Source organism: Sus scrofa, chromosome 17 (genome assembly GCF_054392235.1).
Source record: "Sus scrofa isolate SSC_HxYL_T2T_F1_AM1 chromosome 17, Sscrofa_HxYL_maternal_Yorkshire_Landrace_v2.0, whole genome shotgun sequence".
Taxonomy (NCBI): Eukaryota; Metazoa; Chordata; class Mammalia; order Artiodactyla; family Suidae; genus Sus; species Sus scrofa.
Window position 1 is genome coordinate 58,932,619 of NC_139399.1, and position 17,741 is coordinate 58,950,359.

Here is a 17,741-nt window from a genome sequence, read left to right on the forward strand (position 1 = left end):
CTCTGGGGAGATGGGCTTCAGCAAGATACTATCATTTCTATCAGCAGCAGCAGCGGCCATAGTTACTCTTTATTGTGCCATGCACCATTAACGACCTCATTTCATCTTTTTGACAACAGTTACTATTCTGACATCTATTCTATAGATGGAGAGACTCGGGGACAGAGAGGAAAGTAACTTGCCCAAGGTCACCCAGCCAGTAGGTGTCACAACAGGAATTGAAACCCTAATATGCCCAACTTCAAAGTCTGAACTCTTTTTTTTTTTTTTTTTTTTTTAGAGCCACTGGTGCGGCATATGGAAGTTCCCAGGCTGCAGCAATGCTGGACCCTTAACCTACTGAGCAAGGCCAGGGATTGAACCCACATCCTCATAGAGACAATGTCAGGTCCTTAACCCACTGAGCCACAATGGGAACTCCCAGAGTCTGAATTTACAACCACAGCAGTCATCCCTGCTTGGGGCACACGAGCTTGGATAAGGAACCCACCGACCTCTGGAAGAGAAGGAACTAAGAAACCAACTCTTTCTCCTGATCCAAAGTTAGGGACACACATTTGGATTAAGTGCCCCCTGACCAAGGACTGCTATAAGACATGAGCGAATGCTACAAGAGGAATAAGGGAGTCTGGCTGGTGATATGGCCTCGTGGTGTGTGCCCGGGAGTCTGAGAAGAGGACCATTTCTGGTACAGCATGTGGCTGAAGCCAGAAGCCCCTCTGCACCCACCCTCCACCATACAGTCAATGTTGAGCCATGACCGAGTGTATGCCAGGAAAGATGCTAGTGGTTAAGGATACAGTGTTGTCACTGCTGTGGTGCAGGTTTGATCCCTGGCCTGGGAACTTCTGCATGCTGCGGGTGTGGCCAAAAAATAAAAGCCACTCTACAATCTACAACAACCTAAACCAAAAGAGCACCACTACAGCACCTGAAGCGTTCATGGGGCGGTGCAGCCGATGTTCAACAGCGACACCTTTTGGCAACAACAAGAACAGCGGGAGTACAACGATCAGATGCTCTGGCTCTCTCTCGCCATCTGCTGTTTGGAAACAGGATGGACCCCTTTATATTGAGTAAGCTCATGCGTACACAAGATGGGAAAGCTTCCAGAGGGGTTCCATGAACTTCTAGGTAATAAAAGCTTTCGGAGGAGTTCCGTCGTGGCTCAGCAGAAACAAATCTGACTAGTATCCATGAGGACACGGGCTTGATCCCTGGCCTCGCTCAGTGGGTTAAGGATCTGGCATTGCTGTGAGCCGTGGTGTAGGTTGCAGATGCAGCTGGGATCCCGCACTGCTGTGGCTGTGGTGTAGTCCGGTGGCTACAGCTCCAATTTGACCTCTAGCCTGGGAACCTCCATATGCTGCCCGTGCAGCCTTAAAAAGACAAAAAAAAAAAAAAAGTTTTTGGATGTTCCATGGACAGGAAAACAGTAGACATGACCCATGAAGATAATGTGGGTAAAGGGCTTAACTCAGCACATGACACACTGTAAGTGCTCAGTAGATGGGAGCTGGTTCATTTGACTCTACTCCAAGCACTAGCTGTTGATGGAGACAGTAGCCCTCAGCAGATGTGGCAATCATGCCAAGATGACCTCGTGCCAGCTTGTGAGAAATGCCTAGAAATTCTTGGGGTCAGACGCTGGAGGAAACTGGGGTCCCCCTGGGTAGAGGGGTGGGATGCAATGAGCTGTAGACTCTTGTTGCTAAGGGAACCCCCGGAACAGCAGGGACGCAGGACACTCAGGCTCAGAAATACTCCCAGAAGCTGTCCCACAAAGCCAAGGTCAGATTGAGCATTGCCTCTCATCAATGCTCACTTCATGATGCTGGTCTTTCCTCGGCTTTATTGGCCCTGCAAAGCCCTGCCTTCTAGATGCTTTTCCTGACCCAGAGGCGATGCTTCCTGGAGACAGATCTCTGTGGATGACCATCAGACTGCGTGCACCCCTTAGGGGTGGATGCACAGTCTTATTTCCTCAGTATCTTGGGTGGGGGAGAATGAGCTGTCAAGTCTGCAGACCTGGTTCAAATCCCAGCTCTGCCACGCACTAGCAGTAGACCTTGGGTAAGTCGCTTTACTTCTCTGGGCCTCAGTTTCTTCATTCTTAAAATAAGGATAAAAATACCTTCCGCTAAGGCTATTACACAGATATAAATGCAAGCCTATCAAACACCTGGCATTTGGCAGGTGTCTTCAAAGGGAGGATGGTGACCAGCAGGTCCTCAGGTGTCTGCTGAATGAATACAGAGTAAATGTGCTCACAGGTCCCCTTGTTGATTTAATTATCACTTACGTTTCAGGACCTGCTATATGACCTTGGGCAAGCCACTTCTCTTCTCTGTGCCTCTGTGTTCTCATCTATAAAATGGGGCTATAAAAGTTTACAAAGTCTATAAAAAGTTTCCATCCAGCATTGCTGTGAAAATTCATGAAATCATGCATGGTGCCCACAGAGCATGGACTTAAAAATATTAATAATTATTATTAAGTCCCTGCCATGGCACAATGGGTTGAGAATCCGACTACAGCTGCTCAGGTCACTGCGGAGGTGCAGGTTCAATCCCCAGCCCAGCGTAGTGGGTTAAAGGATCCGGCGTTGCCGTAGCTGTGGCTCAGATTCAGGCCCTGGCCCAAGAACTTCCATATGCCATGGGTGTGGCCATAAAATAAAACAGTAAAAAATTAATCACCCCACCACTTCCCATTATTTGACAGATGGGGAAAGAGAGGCTCCAAGAGGAGGGTGGTGACTTGTCCAAAGTCGCAAAGCGAGGCGGTAGGAAAGCTGGGATTTGAATCTAAGTCAGCCTGACCTCAACCCTTGCCTCCTACGAAAATTAGAGCTGCCTCTTAAGGAGAGCTCTTCTTCAGCCCAGTTCGCTGTGGCTGTCTTTTGTTTTTGTTTTCTCAAAACAAAATGTCTTGACTGCACACCTGTTGTAGAGACAAGTGCAACCCACCCAGGACTTGAACGGCATGGGCAGAAGCCGGCTGCCCACGCTGGCCCCCCACGGGTACTGTCTGAGGCCACTCACGGTTTCATCTTGGACTTTTCATCCCCGGGGTTGTAATGTGGAAGCTGCACGTCGAAAATCCTCTCCATGAGGAAGACGGCGTAGGCGTGGAAGTCCAGCTTGGTGCGGGGCTCCCACACCACCGAGTCGTAGGAGTGTGGGTCCAGGAGGACAGTGACATACCTGCCGCCCACCAGCACCTGGGAAGTCGGCGGGGATGGAGTGAAGAGTAGAGCCATGAACAGGGGCTCTGAGGTCTCTGAGGTCAAGGGCTTACCCTGTGCCGCCTGGTAGTCAACAGACCGTGTCCCTCAGCTCCCCTCATGAGCACCCTGTGAGGTGGGACCATCATTCACCCACTTACAGTTGAAATGTGGGGCTTACAGAAGGCACATAATGTGCCCAAGATCACACAGCGGTGAAGCAGCAGAGCTGGGGTTGGAATCCAACCCCTTTCTGAATGAGAGGTTACGCTCTTAGTCGCCTCCCTTTTAAGCCTTTGCCATGGTTATCTGGATTACTGTCGCATCTCCAGCAGTCAGGAGAGAGTCTGAAGGCAGCAGGTGGATGCGTGTGCGTCATACGTGGATGGATTGGATGGATGGACGAATTAATTGGGTGGATGGATACATGGATGAATGGATATCGGTGGATAAATGCTGGGGATACATTGTAAGTGTGTGTGGGGGGTAGATGAATAGATGAATGGATGGAAGGAAGGATGGATGGATGAAGTAGGTGGATAGAAGGATGGGGGCAGGGAGGATATTGTTAGGTAAATGCTAGTGGATGTGAAAGCCATACCCACTTCTCTGGGAGGCTGAGCTCTGCGTGTGGGATGCTGCTCAAGACGGGAAGGAAGCAGCACTGCAAGGCTGTGATCCTGCCGTCAACAAAGGCACCGGCGTTTTCCCTCAAGTGTCTGTGGAGGAGGTCACACAGCTCTTAACCACCCACTGCCTTCGTCCTGTTTCCAGATGCCGCTGTGTCTCAACCACACTCTCTTATAAAATAAAGGCCAATATCCCCCAACGTGGTATAGGATAAATTGTTAAGACGGGTGGATAAATGAAAGGACAGATCACTGAATGTATGTTAGATGGGCAGCTGGAGGTTGGCTGCAAACTAAACCTATCACTGAATGTTGGGTACATGGACGGCAGGACCCTAAGTGGATCCTGGGTACACAGACTGAAGGACGAATGTTGGATGCAAGTTAGAAGGATACATGGAAGATGGATGGATGAGTCGCAGCTCTTTGGATGTTGAAGGGGTGGACGGAGAGATATAAATAGATGTATACTGAGTGGAGAGATTCTGGATGCTGAATGGACTGATAACTGAATGCTGGGTTAGTGGCAGATGGATGGGAAATGGGCAGATGAGTGGAAGATGGAAGCTGGTGGAAATTCAATATACAGATGAAAGCTGGATGGATGCTACTAGGTATACAACTGGAAGACACTGGGTAAATTTGGGTCGACAGATGGAGGAAGAGATGATGGATAAATGGATGGAGAGACAGCTGTTGGATAGTTGTTTAGAAAGATGGACACATGTGTGGCTAGACGGGGGTTTGATGGAAATGGAATATATACATGAATATCGGGTCAGTACTAAGTGGAAGAAAGTTTCTTAGATACTGGGCAGGCAGACAGGTGTTAGATGAATGAGCTGATGCTAGATGGATGGAAGCTGAATGAACGGATAGAGCTTGGTTAGACAAAGGTACACACATCGGATACTAATGAATGACTGCACAGCTCGATGCTGGGAAAATGCTAGAGGGGTAACGGAGGGATGGGTGTTGGGGAAGCATTGGATGGGCATACAGAAGGTGAGCTGAGTGCTGTCACTGTAGCAGTTCAGGTCGCTGCTGTGATGCGAGTTCAGTCCCTGGCCCAGGAATTTCCACATGCTGTGGGTGCAGTCGGAAAAAAAAAAAAAAAAGGCAGTGTGGAGAAGAGGCGAGAGCAACCCCTGGATCGACCAAAGCTCTCGTGCCACTGCATCCCCATGGCCACCGCTGCCATCACCACGCCCAAGAGAAAGGCTGAAGCGGACGCTAAAGGAGATAAAGCCAAGGTGAAGGACGAACCACAGAATCTGCAAGGTTATCTGCTACACCTGCTCCTCCAAAGCCAGAGCCCAAGCCTAAAAAGACCCCTGCAAGGAAGAGAGAGGAGGTACCCAAAGGGAAAGAGGGGAAAGCTGATGCTGGCAGGGATGGGAAGAACCCTGCAGAAAATGGAGATGCCAACACAGACCAGGCATAGAAAGCCGAAGGTGCTGGAGATGCCAAGGAACGTGTGTGCATTTCTGGTGACTGTGCACTTGTGGCGACTGCACAGTTTGAAACACTATTTTTTATCAAGTTTTATAAAAATGCAAAATTTTGCTTTACTTTTTTTTTTAAGCTATGCTGTTAGCACATGGAACACTTCATTGTTGCTTTGGGGGGAGCGCACGTGTCACTAACAGAATGTCTCTGAAGCTGGATTGACATGGGGAAAAAACACCTTTGCCGTCTAGTTCTGAGACCTTCTCTTGGTTCCCAGGAAGGAGGGATTCCTGGATGTTGACACACATTAGCCATCTTGGGACGTGGAAAACTAAAACTGGTTTTTAAGCCCTCTTCTCCCTCTCCACCTTCAGCGTAGACCTGACTCCCTTAATCACAGAGAGACGCACTGGGACCTGATCCCACAAAGCTGGTTATCAGAATGTCAGGCAATGTGGACCTTCCAGTGTCACCATTGAGAGGGCATCCCTCAAAAGAGCGTGGTTCCTTTTTTAGACTGTGGCGCTTCAGATTGATAATTCTGCCCTTTTCATTTCCGTTTCCTGAAAGTCGGGGTCGGCTTGTGAAACGTTCAACGACATGCTCAATGTGAAGTGTCAACCCGCACCCCAAACTTTCCCTGTTCAGAGCATCACGTGAGGACTTCGTGGGTCTTACAGTGGCTGCTTGTGGCAGTCCATGGAAAAAGGGAGTTTGAACGTTGTTGTATACTGTTAGCGATTGTCTGCCCATGTCCTGCCTGAAATGCCATGATTGTTTATGAAAAATATCTTTAATAAAGCTGGATAGTTTGGGTTGGAAAAAAAAAAAAAGTTGGTTGGACCCCGGGATGGTTAGTGTAGGAATGGATACTGAAGCACTCAGTGAACACCAGGTTTAATCAGCCGCCCAGCTGCTCCTCCCCTTCCCTCCCAAGAGGCACTTACGGTAAAGATATCACCATGCTTCTCCTTCATCCTAGTGAGGAAGCTAGCGGCATCTTTTCCAAACTCCAAGGCATAGCCCAACCAGGGGATGCTGCCCACGTCCAGGGGGGGCTCGCCAGGGCGCCTGCGGAAGCCACAGCACTTATTACCATTGGATAAAGCTGGGAAGAGGACAGAGTGTAGGGCGTGGGGGTGGTTTCAAGTGGAGTGCAGTCTTCTCAGAGAAGACATTTGACCAAAGACCTGAAGGGGGTGGATGCTGGAGGAGGGGCTTCTGGGCAGAGGCAACAAGAGCAAAGGCCCTGGGGCTGGATCATGCCTGGGGTGTTCAAGGAACAGTGAGGAGGCCAGTGTGGCTGGACTGGAGGGAAGAAGGAGAAACAGTGGAAGTCCAGGCCAGAGGGGTCACAGAGGCCAGATCACACGGGACCTTGCGGGCAGCTCTGAGCGCAGTGGGAGCCACGGGATTCTGGAGCAGAGCAGGGACATGACTTAGCTTAGGGTTTTACAGGATCTTTTGGCTGCTGAGTAGGGAATAGACTAGGGGACCAGTTGATGTTGGTACATATTAGAGGGTCCAATCGAGGTGGTCATCTCTGCAGGTAGGAGAACTTTCCAGAACCCAGTAGTATAAGGATACAGAGTTCTCTGTTTGAGCCAGTGTGGACCAGGGCCCTGGTCCTCTCACACTCCCTGTCATGCCCACGGAGAAAGGCTGAGGCTGGAGAGCATGGCCGGACGGCAGCAAGAACTGGCCTCATCACTGACCCCTGGCTGCCTCTCTCCAGCTCTCAGGGCAAGTATCCCAGGAGGCCAGAAGCTACGCCCATGGCCTGTGGTGATGCCCCAGGAGTACAGCTAGCTCAGCCAGGAGGTGGGAAGGTTGTGTGTGTGATATTCAAGGTCAAAAACTCATCTGTGAGAGCAGAGGGACTCCTCTGAGGACATAATAACATATTTATAGCTCACTGTGATCAACAGAATTCTAAGATGACCACAACGACCTACAGCTTGTATAGTCCCCTCCCACAGAATGGGGTAGGTGGTACAGCTGACTTTTAAAAAGACTGACTCTTCTTAGTGGGCCTTACCTAATCAGGTGGGGACAGGGCTCTTCCTGGGAAAAGAGACTCAAAAGACGAGAGAGATTTGACCTAAGGGAGATTGTTTTGTTTCTGGCTTTGAAGACGGAAGGGGCTCCATAGCAAGGGATGAAGACCGCCTCTAGAAGCCACGAGAGGACCTGGGCTGGCCACAAGCAAAGCAATGGGAAGCTCAGTCCCACAACCGCAAGGAGTGGAATTCAGTCAGATCCTTTCCCGGAGGCTCCTGATAGGAAGGCAGCCTGGATGACACCTTAATTTCAGCCTTATAAGACTCTGGACAGAGAACCTAGCCACACTGTGCTGGGCTTCTGACCCACCAAAGTGTGAGCTCATAAATGGGTGTTGTTTTAAGCTCCCAAGTGTGTGGTGATTTGTCGCGCAGCAAGAGATAACCAATACACTCAAACTCAACATTGCACCTGCACCAGGTCCTGGCCTTGGCCAAGTCCTTGACATAGGAATGTCTCATCTCATCCTCCCCCTCCCACCCTCTGAAGGAGGGACGGCTGGCTAAGGCCCATCACAAAATGGGCCTCACACTATTGCAGGGCTGGGACTCATGGAAGACCCCTTGGAGGTCCCTAAACCCAGGCTACGGCCCTGTTTTAGTCTCAGAGTTATCAGAACCACAGGGATGCAGCGAGCTCCCTGTCTGCTCAGTGAGTGAGTGAATCACCCCTTCTCTGGTCCCTGTGGATTCACTCACTTTTTCACCAAATATTAACTAACCATACTGGGGTGCTGGAGATACAGCCATGAACAGGGAAGATGAGGGGGAGCTCTCTGACCTCATGGGGCTGACATACTAATAAGGGGAGACAGACAAAAACAAAAAAAGCAAAATCATTCCAGAGAGCGAGAAGGGTGATGAAGAAACTAAAGGAGATACAACATGACACTGAAAAGACAAAAAACCCAATTAAAACATGCACAAAAGAATATGAATGGATGGTTCTCCAAGGAAGATATACAAATGGCCAGTAAGCACATGAAAAGGTGCTCAGCATCATTAGTCACCAGGAAATGCAATCAAACCACACACAGCACCGCCACCCAAACCCATGAAGAGGGCCATAATTTTAAAAGAGACAGAAAAAAAAAAAAAGAAGAAGAAGAAGAAGTGCTGGCAAGAATGTGGAGAAACTGGACCCCTCACGTATTTCTGGCAGGGATGCAAAATGGTGCAGCTGTTTTGGAAACTAGTCTGGCCGTTCCTTGAAAGGTTAAACAGAGCGACAATACGACCCAGCAACATGCCCCAAAGAATTGAAAACATATGTTCCTACATAAATTTATACACTGTTGTTCACAGCAGCATTCATCATCATGGCCCCCAAGTGGAACCAACCCAGATGTCCACTGACGGGAGAATGGATAGACACAATGTGGTCTGCTCAAGCCATGGAACATTATTCAGTCATGAAAAGGAACAAAGTACTGTGCTCAAGCCACAGGGTGGAAGAACCTCAAATCCATCATGCTGAGTCAAAGAAGCCAGACATGTCGGCGTTCCCATCGTGGCGCAGCAGAAACAAAGGAGCCAGACACAGAAGGCCACGTAGTGTTTGATTCTATTTCTATGGAATGTCTGGAAAAGACAAATCAATGGAGAGGAGATAGAAAGGAGATTCGTGGCTTCCAGGGTTTGAAGGGATGGAGAGTGACTGCTAATGGTACAAGGTTTCTTCCCAGAGTGACAAAAATATTCTCGAGTTAGACAGTGGTGATGGTTGCATAATCATGTGACTCTACTAAAAAACACTGAATTGCGTATTTTAAAAGGGTGTTTTATATAGTATGCGAATTATATTTCATGAGAGAAGGGTGATGTGAGATAGTGAGGGGGCCTGGTTTAGAGAAGGTGGCCAGAAAGGATTTATCCACAGAGGTACTGTGTAAGCAAATACCCGAAGGAAGAGCAGGGAGAAGAACCTTAAAGGCAGCAGGAACAGCAAGTGCAAAGGCCCCGGGGTAGGACCACTTGGTGAGGTTTTGAAGACAGCAGGAGCTGGTGTAGCTGGAGCTGGTGTAGCTGGAGGGAGAACGTGGGAGTGAAAAATTGGAGATGACTTGTGGACCATGAGGGCCTGAAGGCCAAGGAGAGAATCTGGCTTTCACACCAAGGGGATGGGGATCTTCTGGAGGGTTCGAGACAGGAGTTAGGAAGTGATGCAATTATGCTTTTAAAAGGTTGCAAGAGTGAGAGGCAGGAAGGAGACTGTCAGGAGACGACTGTAACCACCCAGGAGAGCAGTTACAGTGGGAGTGGAGGCCACAGTCCCCGTGAGCCAGACCTAGTGTCCGACTCTCCCACTTCCAGGACAGGGGGCTTCTGTGCCACCCCCAGCAGTCCGAGGGCGACCCCCTTCCCTTCACCCTTCCTCCACCACGGCCTCTTGCCTCCTTGGTCTGACGGTCCCCTAATATAACCCAAAGGAGGGGTCAGGTGGTAGATGGAGAAACTGGCTAGATTTGGGGGCCAGAGTTGGGGGAATATGGAAGCAGAACCAGAGGGGAGGTTGAGGGCATTAGGAAGTGCCTCGCCCACCCCCTCCTCCTCTCTCCCCCACCCCAACCCTACCTCTGAGCCTGTCATTGAGGAGACCTGCAAAGGTACAGCTCAGGATCCTGAGGGGCTGCTGGGGACACGCCAGGACCCTTCTTTCACCTCATCTCCCTGTGAGCCTGCTTCTCCTGAAGGCTCCATTTAAAGGTAACGCATCCTGCTGGCAGAGCATGGGCCCCAGGGCACACCATCCCGCTCCAGCTCGGGGCCCAGAGACAGGACACGGGAGCAGCGATTACGGCACAAGAGGCAGGAGGGCCTGGTGGTTATGAGCCCGATTTTGGCACCACACTTTCTGGCTTCAAATCACAGCCATGCTTCTGGCTGGCCTTGTGACTTGGCTTCCCCATGCCTGATCCCACATCCGTAAAACAGGAGTGACGCCACTACTGCCACATGGGTCTATGCAGAAGATGAGGGGAGTTGTAGAACTGTGCCTGGCACCCAGCAACCAGGGAGCAGTTGGGCCGGGTCTGAGAAGCAGGACCAACAAAAGACTCCCCGTTGCCACTTCCTGCATAACACTTGTGTGTCAGGTCCTACACACTTTCCAAAATTTTCCTTCCTCAGTAATAGTGGCTGATGCACCATGAGCCCTGTGTTATCCTATGAGGAAGGAGCAGTTACTAATCATGCCCATTTTACAGCAGACAAAACTGAGGCACAGAGGCTGCACCACTTGCCTGAGGGCCCACCGTGGAGGGCCCCGGTTTCTAATCCAGGCGGGCCTGGCTGCAGAGCCCACGTTCTTGAAGCTCCCCTGCCCCAAGTCACCCCAAGTGGACTGGTGCACATCCACTGTGCAGGTGAGGAAACAGACACAGGGAGGTTTCTGGGACCTGCCCAAGTGCGGGGCCTGAGATATCCCCCTAAACCATCTTTTAGGGTGTGGGTGGGGCGGGGGCTTCCTTTCCCTGCCTTTTATCCCACTGCTGCCAGAGCTCCCCAGCGAGCCTGCTGTTATTTCTGGCAGCTTGCATCTTTCCCCAGGGAAGTCCTAAGGAGGTGCAGACAAAAGCAGGAAGCAGGGAGCCCAGCATCTGACCCCTGATATGCTGGCAGCTCTGCCAGCCCCCGGGCTCTGAATACAACTCAGGCCCAGGTCGCATTCCAGGGTGACTCAGCCGGAGGCCGGCAGGGCGAAGGAGGCTCTATTTTGGAGTCTGTGGTCTCTAGCCTCGCCCACTAACACTCTCACTCTCTGGGAGGCATGGCCAGGCGCTGGGTGGCAGGATGCAGAGTTTGAGCCGCTCATCCCCAGCTCCTGCCCACATGGCCGATCATCGCCTGCCCTTCTGATACCAAGGCACCTGTTCTGATTCTCCCTAGAGCTTTCATTCCCATCACGTGAGTTCCTCCAAAAGCTGCTCATTTGCTCACAGACCCCACCACCAATCCCATCACCCATCCTGCCTCTCTCTCCCACTCGGAACTTTGTGAAAATCATGGAGAGCATCACCCACCTTTGTGTCCCGTGAACCGTCACACCTTCTCTGAAGGGAAGTTCCACGGAGGCAGACAACTCTTAGAGCACCTAGAACAGTGCCTGGCACCCAGGAGGCACTTAATAGGTCTCTGATGAAAGGATCATGTATATAATTGGTGTGCAATCAGCAGCACCTGCCTCCCAGCCCTTTAAGAGGGTTAAGGGGGCTAAAGCAAGTTAAGCGCCCAGCACGCAGTCCGCATTCTGGAGCGCCCAGAGCGGACGCTGCATCATTAAGTTCTGCAGTGTTGGTGGGTGGATCACCTGAACTCTGTTTCATGGTTTCAACTCAATTCAGGGCCTCAGGGAGGATTTAATGGAGGAACAAAGGGGCTTGGTGCTGCCCAGCTGGGCTGCAACAGCCTGAGCTTCTGTTTAAACAGCTTAACCCATCCTTTCCTCAGTGCTCATCTGCAGGCTATCTGCCATTATCAACCAAGGGACTCCCTAAACGTCTCCTGCTCTTCCCTCTCACGGCCTTGCACTGTACAGAAAAACCACATCGCCATCCTGCTCTCACTGCTATTTTCCCATTTTTTGTAACTGACAGATTCATAAAATTGTTCTTCAGCATAATTAAAAAACAGGAGAGCAAGGACAGTGCTAAAGAGAACAGCTGCATGTTGAAGAGGCAATAGGGAGTGGTGGGGACTGTGGCAAGGTTTAGAGCAGGTTCTACTACTGAGTCCCAGGCAAGATCTTCCAATTTTTCAGGAAAAGCTGGAAATCTGGAGTTTTGTGTGTGGACTCCCCCAGATTTCTCCCCTTGTACTGCGTGGTCCACACCACACCCACCTGGGCCTGAATCCAGCCACAGACTACCACTTGGTGACCTCTGGCTAGTGCATGCTGGAATGAGATCGATTTGTGCCTAGTAATTCTGTATCCTTGAGGGGCCCAGGACAGCCCTTGTGCCACTAGAAACCCACATCTGATGCCACTGTAGCCTCTGTTCCCGCCAAAAAAGGGGTCTCCCACCCAGGAGACCTCTTCCAACACCCCCTGCAGCAACCACACAAGCCCAAAGAGGAAGAGAGATGCATTCAGCCTGGTGAAGTGGCTGGGGCATGAGACCAGCTGCAGGAGCCACCTCAGAGCACGGATGGAGAAACTAAGGCCCGGAAAGCACAAAGAATGGTCTGATACTCACATGGCAGATCATTAGCCCCATTGGGCACAGGAGTCAGACTCCAAATTCCCAACCAGGTCCTCCCCACTCCCAGCTCACCATCTTTCCCAGGAGAAAAAGCTCACAGTTACTGAGCCAGCTTTAAAATTCCTTGCCATGAGGAGTTCCCATTGTGGCTCAGCGGAAACAAATCTGACTAGCATCCATGAGGACACAGGTTTGATCCCTGGCCTCGATCAGTGGGTTAAGGATCTGGCATTGCCATGAGCTGTGGTGTAGGTCACAGACATGGCTTGGATCTGGCGTGGCTGTGGTGGAGGCCAGCAGCTATAACTCTGATTCGACCCCTTAGCCGGGGAACCTCCATATGTCATGGGTGCGGCCCTAAAAAGAAGACCAAAAAAAAAAAAAAAAATTCCTTGCCATGATGGCAGAAATTTGAATTTGGACTGAAAACTAGATGATCTTAAGAATTATTTTTTATATTCTCAGGTAGAATAATAGAATTGTGATTGTTACTGGTTTTTTTTTAAACACACATGTTGAAATACTTAATGGTGAGATATCATAATATCTGTAGTTTCAAAAATATTAACAACTGTCAAATCCATACTATTCTTTTTTACTTCATAGTTGAAATTTTTCATAGTTAAAAATTTTTTACCTAAAAAAAAAAAAGTTATATGTTAAGACAAGAGTAGCTGATTGAAGCAATGCTTTATTTTTTGGCCATGCTCTTGGCATTTGGAAATTCTTAAGCCACAGCAGTGACGACACTGGATCCTTAACCTGCTAAGCCACCCGGGAACTCCAGGGTGGTGCTTCTTTTTTTTTTTTTTTTTTGACTGAGAAAAGCATGAATTTTGGAACCAGCTGAATGTAGAATGCAACTTCTGTTTGGCCTTAAGGAGGTCACTTGGCCTTTCGAAGCCTCGCCCAAGGTGGAGGGACGGATATTACTTCGAGGGTTGATGAGGATACAGTCAGCAGCCAAGGGAGGCACAGGGCCTTGCGTGTTTTGACCCAAACTCTGGATCACCCTCCACACAGCAACAGCCTCATCTACCTCTTTTCCTAACACCTGATTATTTGTCCTTTGTTAAGAGTCTTCGAGTCGTAGCTGCCTACCTGACTCTCTTCACATCATGTGGTTTAAGACTTTCGAACATTCAGATCATAAATAAAATATATGAGAAGAGTGAAAATTCATTTTTCTTGAAAATTAAAAATTCTTGCAGCCCAGAGTTTTAATCCAGCCAATCCTAGGCAAATGGCTTGGCCTCTCTGAGCCTCAGTTTCCTGAAAATTGGGGGTAACAAGAGTGCCCCCTTCCCAAGTTGGGAGGCAAAAATGAGACTGGGGGCCTAAATCAGGGTCCCTGTGGGGTCTCCTCAGGATCCACACAATCACCCCCTCAATTGTCATGAACTCCTCACCCCCTCAACCCACACTTCTCCCCAGTACCCATTTGGTGAAATTTCTGAGCCACCACATGTTTAAAAGTCAACAACTCACCCTAAAGACAAATTAGCTCTCTGAGTTGATAGCAAGAATTAAGCTAAAATAGGAGTTGCCGTCATGGCTTAGCGGTTAACAATTGGACCCCTAGCCTGGGAACTTCCATATGCTGCAAGTGTGGCCCTAAAAAAAAAAAAAAATTAAAAAAAAAAAGAATTAAGCTAAAATAACGTTTAATTGGCATTCCTTCTAACCCAGCAACTCCGCTCTTACCTACTATTACCACCATCATCCCCACTTTAAAGACTGGGAAATTGTGGCACAGGGTGGCTAACTCGTTCTTTTTTCTGGGGGCTCGGGGGTGGGTGCATGCACCCACAGTGCATGGAAGTTCCAGGGTCAGGGATCAAACCAAGCCACAGTAGCAACCCGAACCACAGCAGTGATAACGCTAGATGTTTAACCTGCTGAACCACCAGGGAATGCCTCAATTTGTTCTTGCTCCTGGAGCCTGAGAGTTTCCATATGCTGAGCACGCAGGTACCCTACCCCCCTCCCCCAGTATCCAGTTACGGCTGCTCTCACCTTATGCCAGAGAAAAGTACACACCAGGAGGCTCACAGGATGACAACAGCACACAGTCTGCAACAGCAAAAATGCTGAAAACAACTTTAAAGTCCACCGATAGAGACAGAAATAAAAGAGGGAAAAGAAAGCTGCCACCTATTCAGATTATGGAATATTACACAGAAGATCAAAATAATGAATCAGACCACCACGTAGCAACACGGATAGATGTCAAAATTAAAATCTGGAGTGAAAACAGCAAGGGTACAGTCTGAAAACAACTCTATAGAGAGCTTCTAAAAAGCCTGACAACTTAGGAAAAACAATTCATTTCTCCGTAGGGTCACTTATCTGATGCATTTATTCTTTTTCGTTTTCAATTTTTCCAGGCAAGTGATTGAATGCATGGCTTTAAATCTCACCTGGAAAAGTGTCTGGCTCTTAAAGAAAAATATCGTGAGCTCATTGTTTAGAAATTCACACTAATACACTGTTTAAAAATAGTTTCCAGAAAATTTCTGGAATTTTCTGACACTGATTAAATGCACACACACGCATTAACACACACTTCCACTGCCCTGTCTTATCTACGGACTAACGGGCTTAACGTCTATGTGCATAAAAGTAATTCTCTCAAGAGCTGGGAGGCTGAGGAGTTATGACAACCAAAGGCAGTGAGGTACCCTGGATGGGATCCTGGCACAGAAAGAAGATGTTAGGGGAAAAACTGATGAAATTCAAATAAAGTCTGGAGCTTGATTAATTCTAACAGACCAGCGCTGGTTTTTTAGTTTTAATGACTGTTCCATGATAACGTAAAACGTTAACAGTGGTGGAAACTGTGTGAGGGGGTATCTGGGAACTCTTTGTACAACTTTTCTGTAAATATAAAACCAGTCTAAAATTAAAAAGTGTACTTTAAAAAAGCTCTGGAAGGTTCCTCCCAAATTAATCAACAGGAGAGGTCCAGAATTATCGGAAGCCTGGTTAGAAGGGCTTCAGTCTTATCTATAATGCGATAAATGTTCGTTTTAAGTCAAATGTATTCCTTGTACAATTCAAATTATTTCATTTTATTTTATTTTGCTTTTTAGGGCCGCACCCTTGGCATATGGAGGTTCCCAGGCTAGGGATCTAATCAGAGCTGTAGCTGCCAATCTACACCACACCCACAGCAACGCCAGATCTGAGCGGCGTCGGCGACCTACACCACAGCTCACAGCAATGCGGGATCCTTAACCCACTGAGCCAAGCCAGGGATCAAACCCGCAACCTCATAGTTCCTAGTCGGATTCGTTTCCGCTGCGCCACAACGGGAACTCCTCAAATTATTTTTTAAAACCATTTTATAAAAAGCAAAAGACCTATTGCCATTTGAGACGGATGGGTCTTAGTGTTTCTCCTAAATCACAGATTCTCAATGGGGCAGGAGAACCTCTGCGCCTAGGAAGCTGAGACATCTGGTCGGGTTCTACTGTGTCCAGGCTATGGAACCTCCGCAGAAGGGAGACCCCTTTGTGGGCCTGAGTTCTCAGGCACAGGGAAATACTGAGCCTTCCCAGCCCCTTCATCCAGGTCAGGCAGGGCCTCTGCCTACCACCCCTGCCTCAACTCTGCCATCCGTGCAATGGGAATGAGGAGCAAGGCTGATACAGAGTTGATCTCGAGTTGGTGCGGCATCCAGGTGGAGGCCGGGAGTCACGCCCAGCCTGTCCGCACCCACTCCGCACCTGTGACTCTCGGTTCCCACCTGAAACCCCTTCGCTGGTCCCTGGCCTCGCGCTCTGGGCCAGGACCTGACTTCACTTCTCGCCCTCGGGGGCCCCTGTTCCCGCACCTTCCCACGAGCGTCTCCCAACTTTATGCCCTCTCGGCAACTGCCGCTCGGCCGGGCCCGCGCCCCGGGGCCGGGAGCAGCGCGGGAACCCCTCGGGCCGGGGGGCTGCACTCCCACCTCTGAAGGGCTCGCCCGGGGCTGCAGGGGACCCTGTCCTATTGCGGGAGTGGGCATGGGGCTCCGGCGCCGGCCTGCCGCTGTCTCGGCGACCCCCTCGCTGCAGCCGGGTTGCGGCCGGGAGCCGAGAGCCGCGACGCCCCCTTTGTCTAGCCCCGGGCAGAGCGAGCCGGGCGGGGGGCACTCACCGCGTGCGCCGGCGGGTCAACAGCAGCAGCAGCAGCAGCAGTAGCAGCGCGGCCAGGAGGCCGAAGACCACGGCCCAGGACATGGCAGGACCGGCGACCGGGCTGCCGCGGCCGAGCGCGGGAAGCTGCGGGTCTGCCTCAACGGCCACGCGGGCCTAGTCCCGAGGCCGACCCCCCTCCCCCTGGCCCCGCCCATCTGCCTGGGGGCGGGGCGGAGCGGGGCGGGGCCTGCGATCCCTCCCAGGTCGGAGGGTGGACAGGGGCTCCCGCCGGACGGGCTCTAAGGCGCTGGACTGAGAAAGGGGTGGGGGGCGTATGTGTGGAAAATGTGGACACGCTGGAGAGGAGATGTGGGTTTGAGGGGAAGGAGGAGGATGTAGAGGACGGGAGGAGTGATGTAGGAGAAGGGGTTGGGGGATGTACAGAGAGGGCTGGGTGGGGATTTGGGGAAGAAAAAGGAAAGGAATACGGGGAGGCGGAGGGGAATGGGGATGGAGAAGGAAGTGTGAGGATGGAGGCTACGTGGTGGGGGAGGAGGGATTGTGGCGGGCCTTGGACTCCCCGACGTGCCACCTGAGCCGTCCCCACACTCTGCCCCCCGCCCCCCGACACCGACGCATCCCTGCCCCAGAAGGACTAGAGACCATTCGTTTTCTATGCTGTTGGTCTGGGAGGGATGGAGTTGGACCGGACCTGGCTCTGAGTACCCCAGCCTCAACTGCTGTGAGGGACACACCGATGATGTGAAGCGCCCAGATCTGTACCTGGAGCGCGGCAGGGGCTCGGAATATAGTGGCCATTGTCACAGTTATCTGGCACTTAGGATGCTGGGCTCTGGTGCTAGTGGCTCTGCAAGAGGCCACCCCTGGCTGCTGGTGAGAACCTGGGCTCCCAGCTGGAAGGCCTGGAACCCACCACTTAGCACCCCTTCCACACACCCCACCCTCATTTACACCTGGGAATCCTCCACCAGGGAGCTTACCTCTGGGAGCTTACCGCCGGTTTCTTAAATCACAGTTGTACTTTGCCTTAAGGG

General features: G+C 50.6%; 1 protein-coding gene and 1 pseudogene across 3 annotated transcripts in view; one reads left to right on the plus strand and one right to left on the minus strand.

Annotated features, from left to right (window-relative positions):
* PTGIS (prostaglandin I2 synthase) overlaps positions 1-16,903 on the minus strand; it is a 54,136-nt gene extending 37,233 nt beyond the window's left edge. For all 3 annotated transcript variants that reach the window (XR_014832541.1, XM_085004232.1, XM_005654247.4), the window contains exons 1-3: positions 16,706-16,903; positions 6,252-6,375; positions 3,045-3,223 (exon numbers count right to left, since the gene is read on the minus strand). Coding sequence is in view for 2 of the 3 variants with exons in the window: in XM_085004232.1 (XP_084860358.1) it covers positions 3,045-3,223; positions 6,252-6,375; positions 16,706-16,788 (386 nt within the window). In the remaining variant the exon portion in view is untranslated. The remainder of the gene's footprint in view (positions 1-3,044; positions 3,224-6,251; positions 6,376-16,705) is intronic.
* LOC146395359 (non-histone chromosomal protein HMG-17 pseudogene) lies at positions 5,040-5,683 on the plus strand (annotated as a pseudogene).
* Positions 16,904-17,741: the final 838 nt, after the last annotated feature.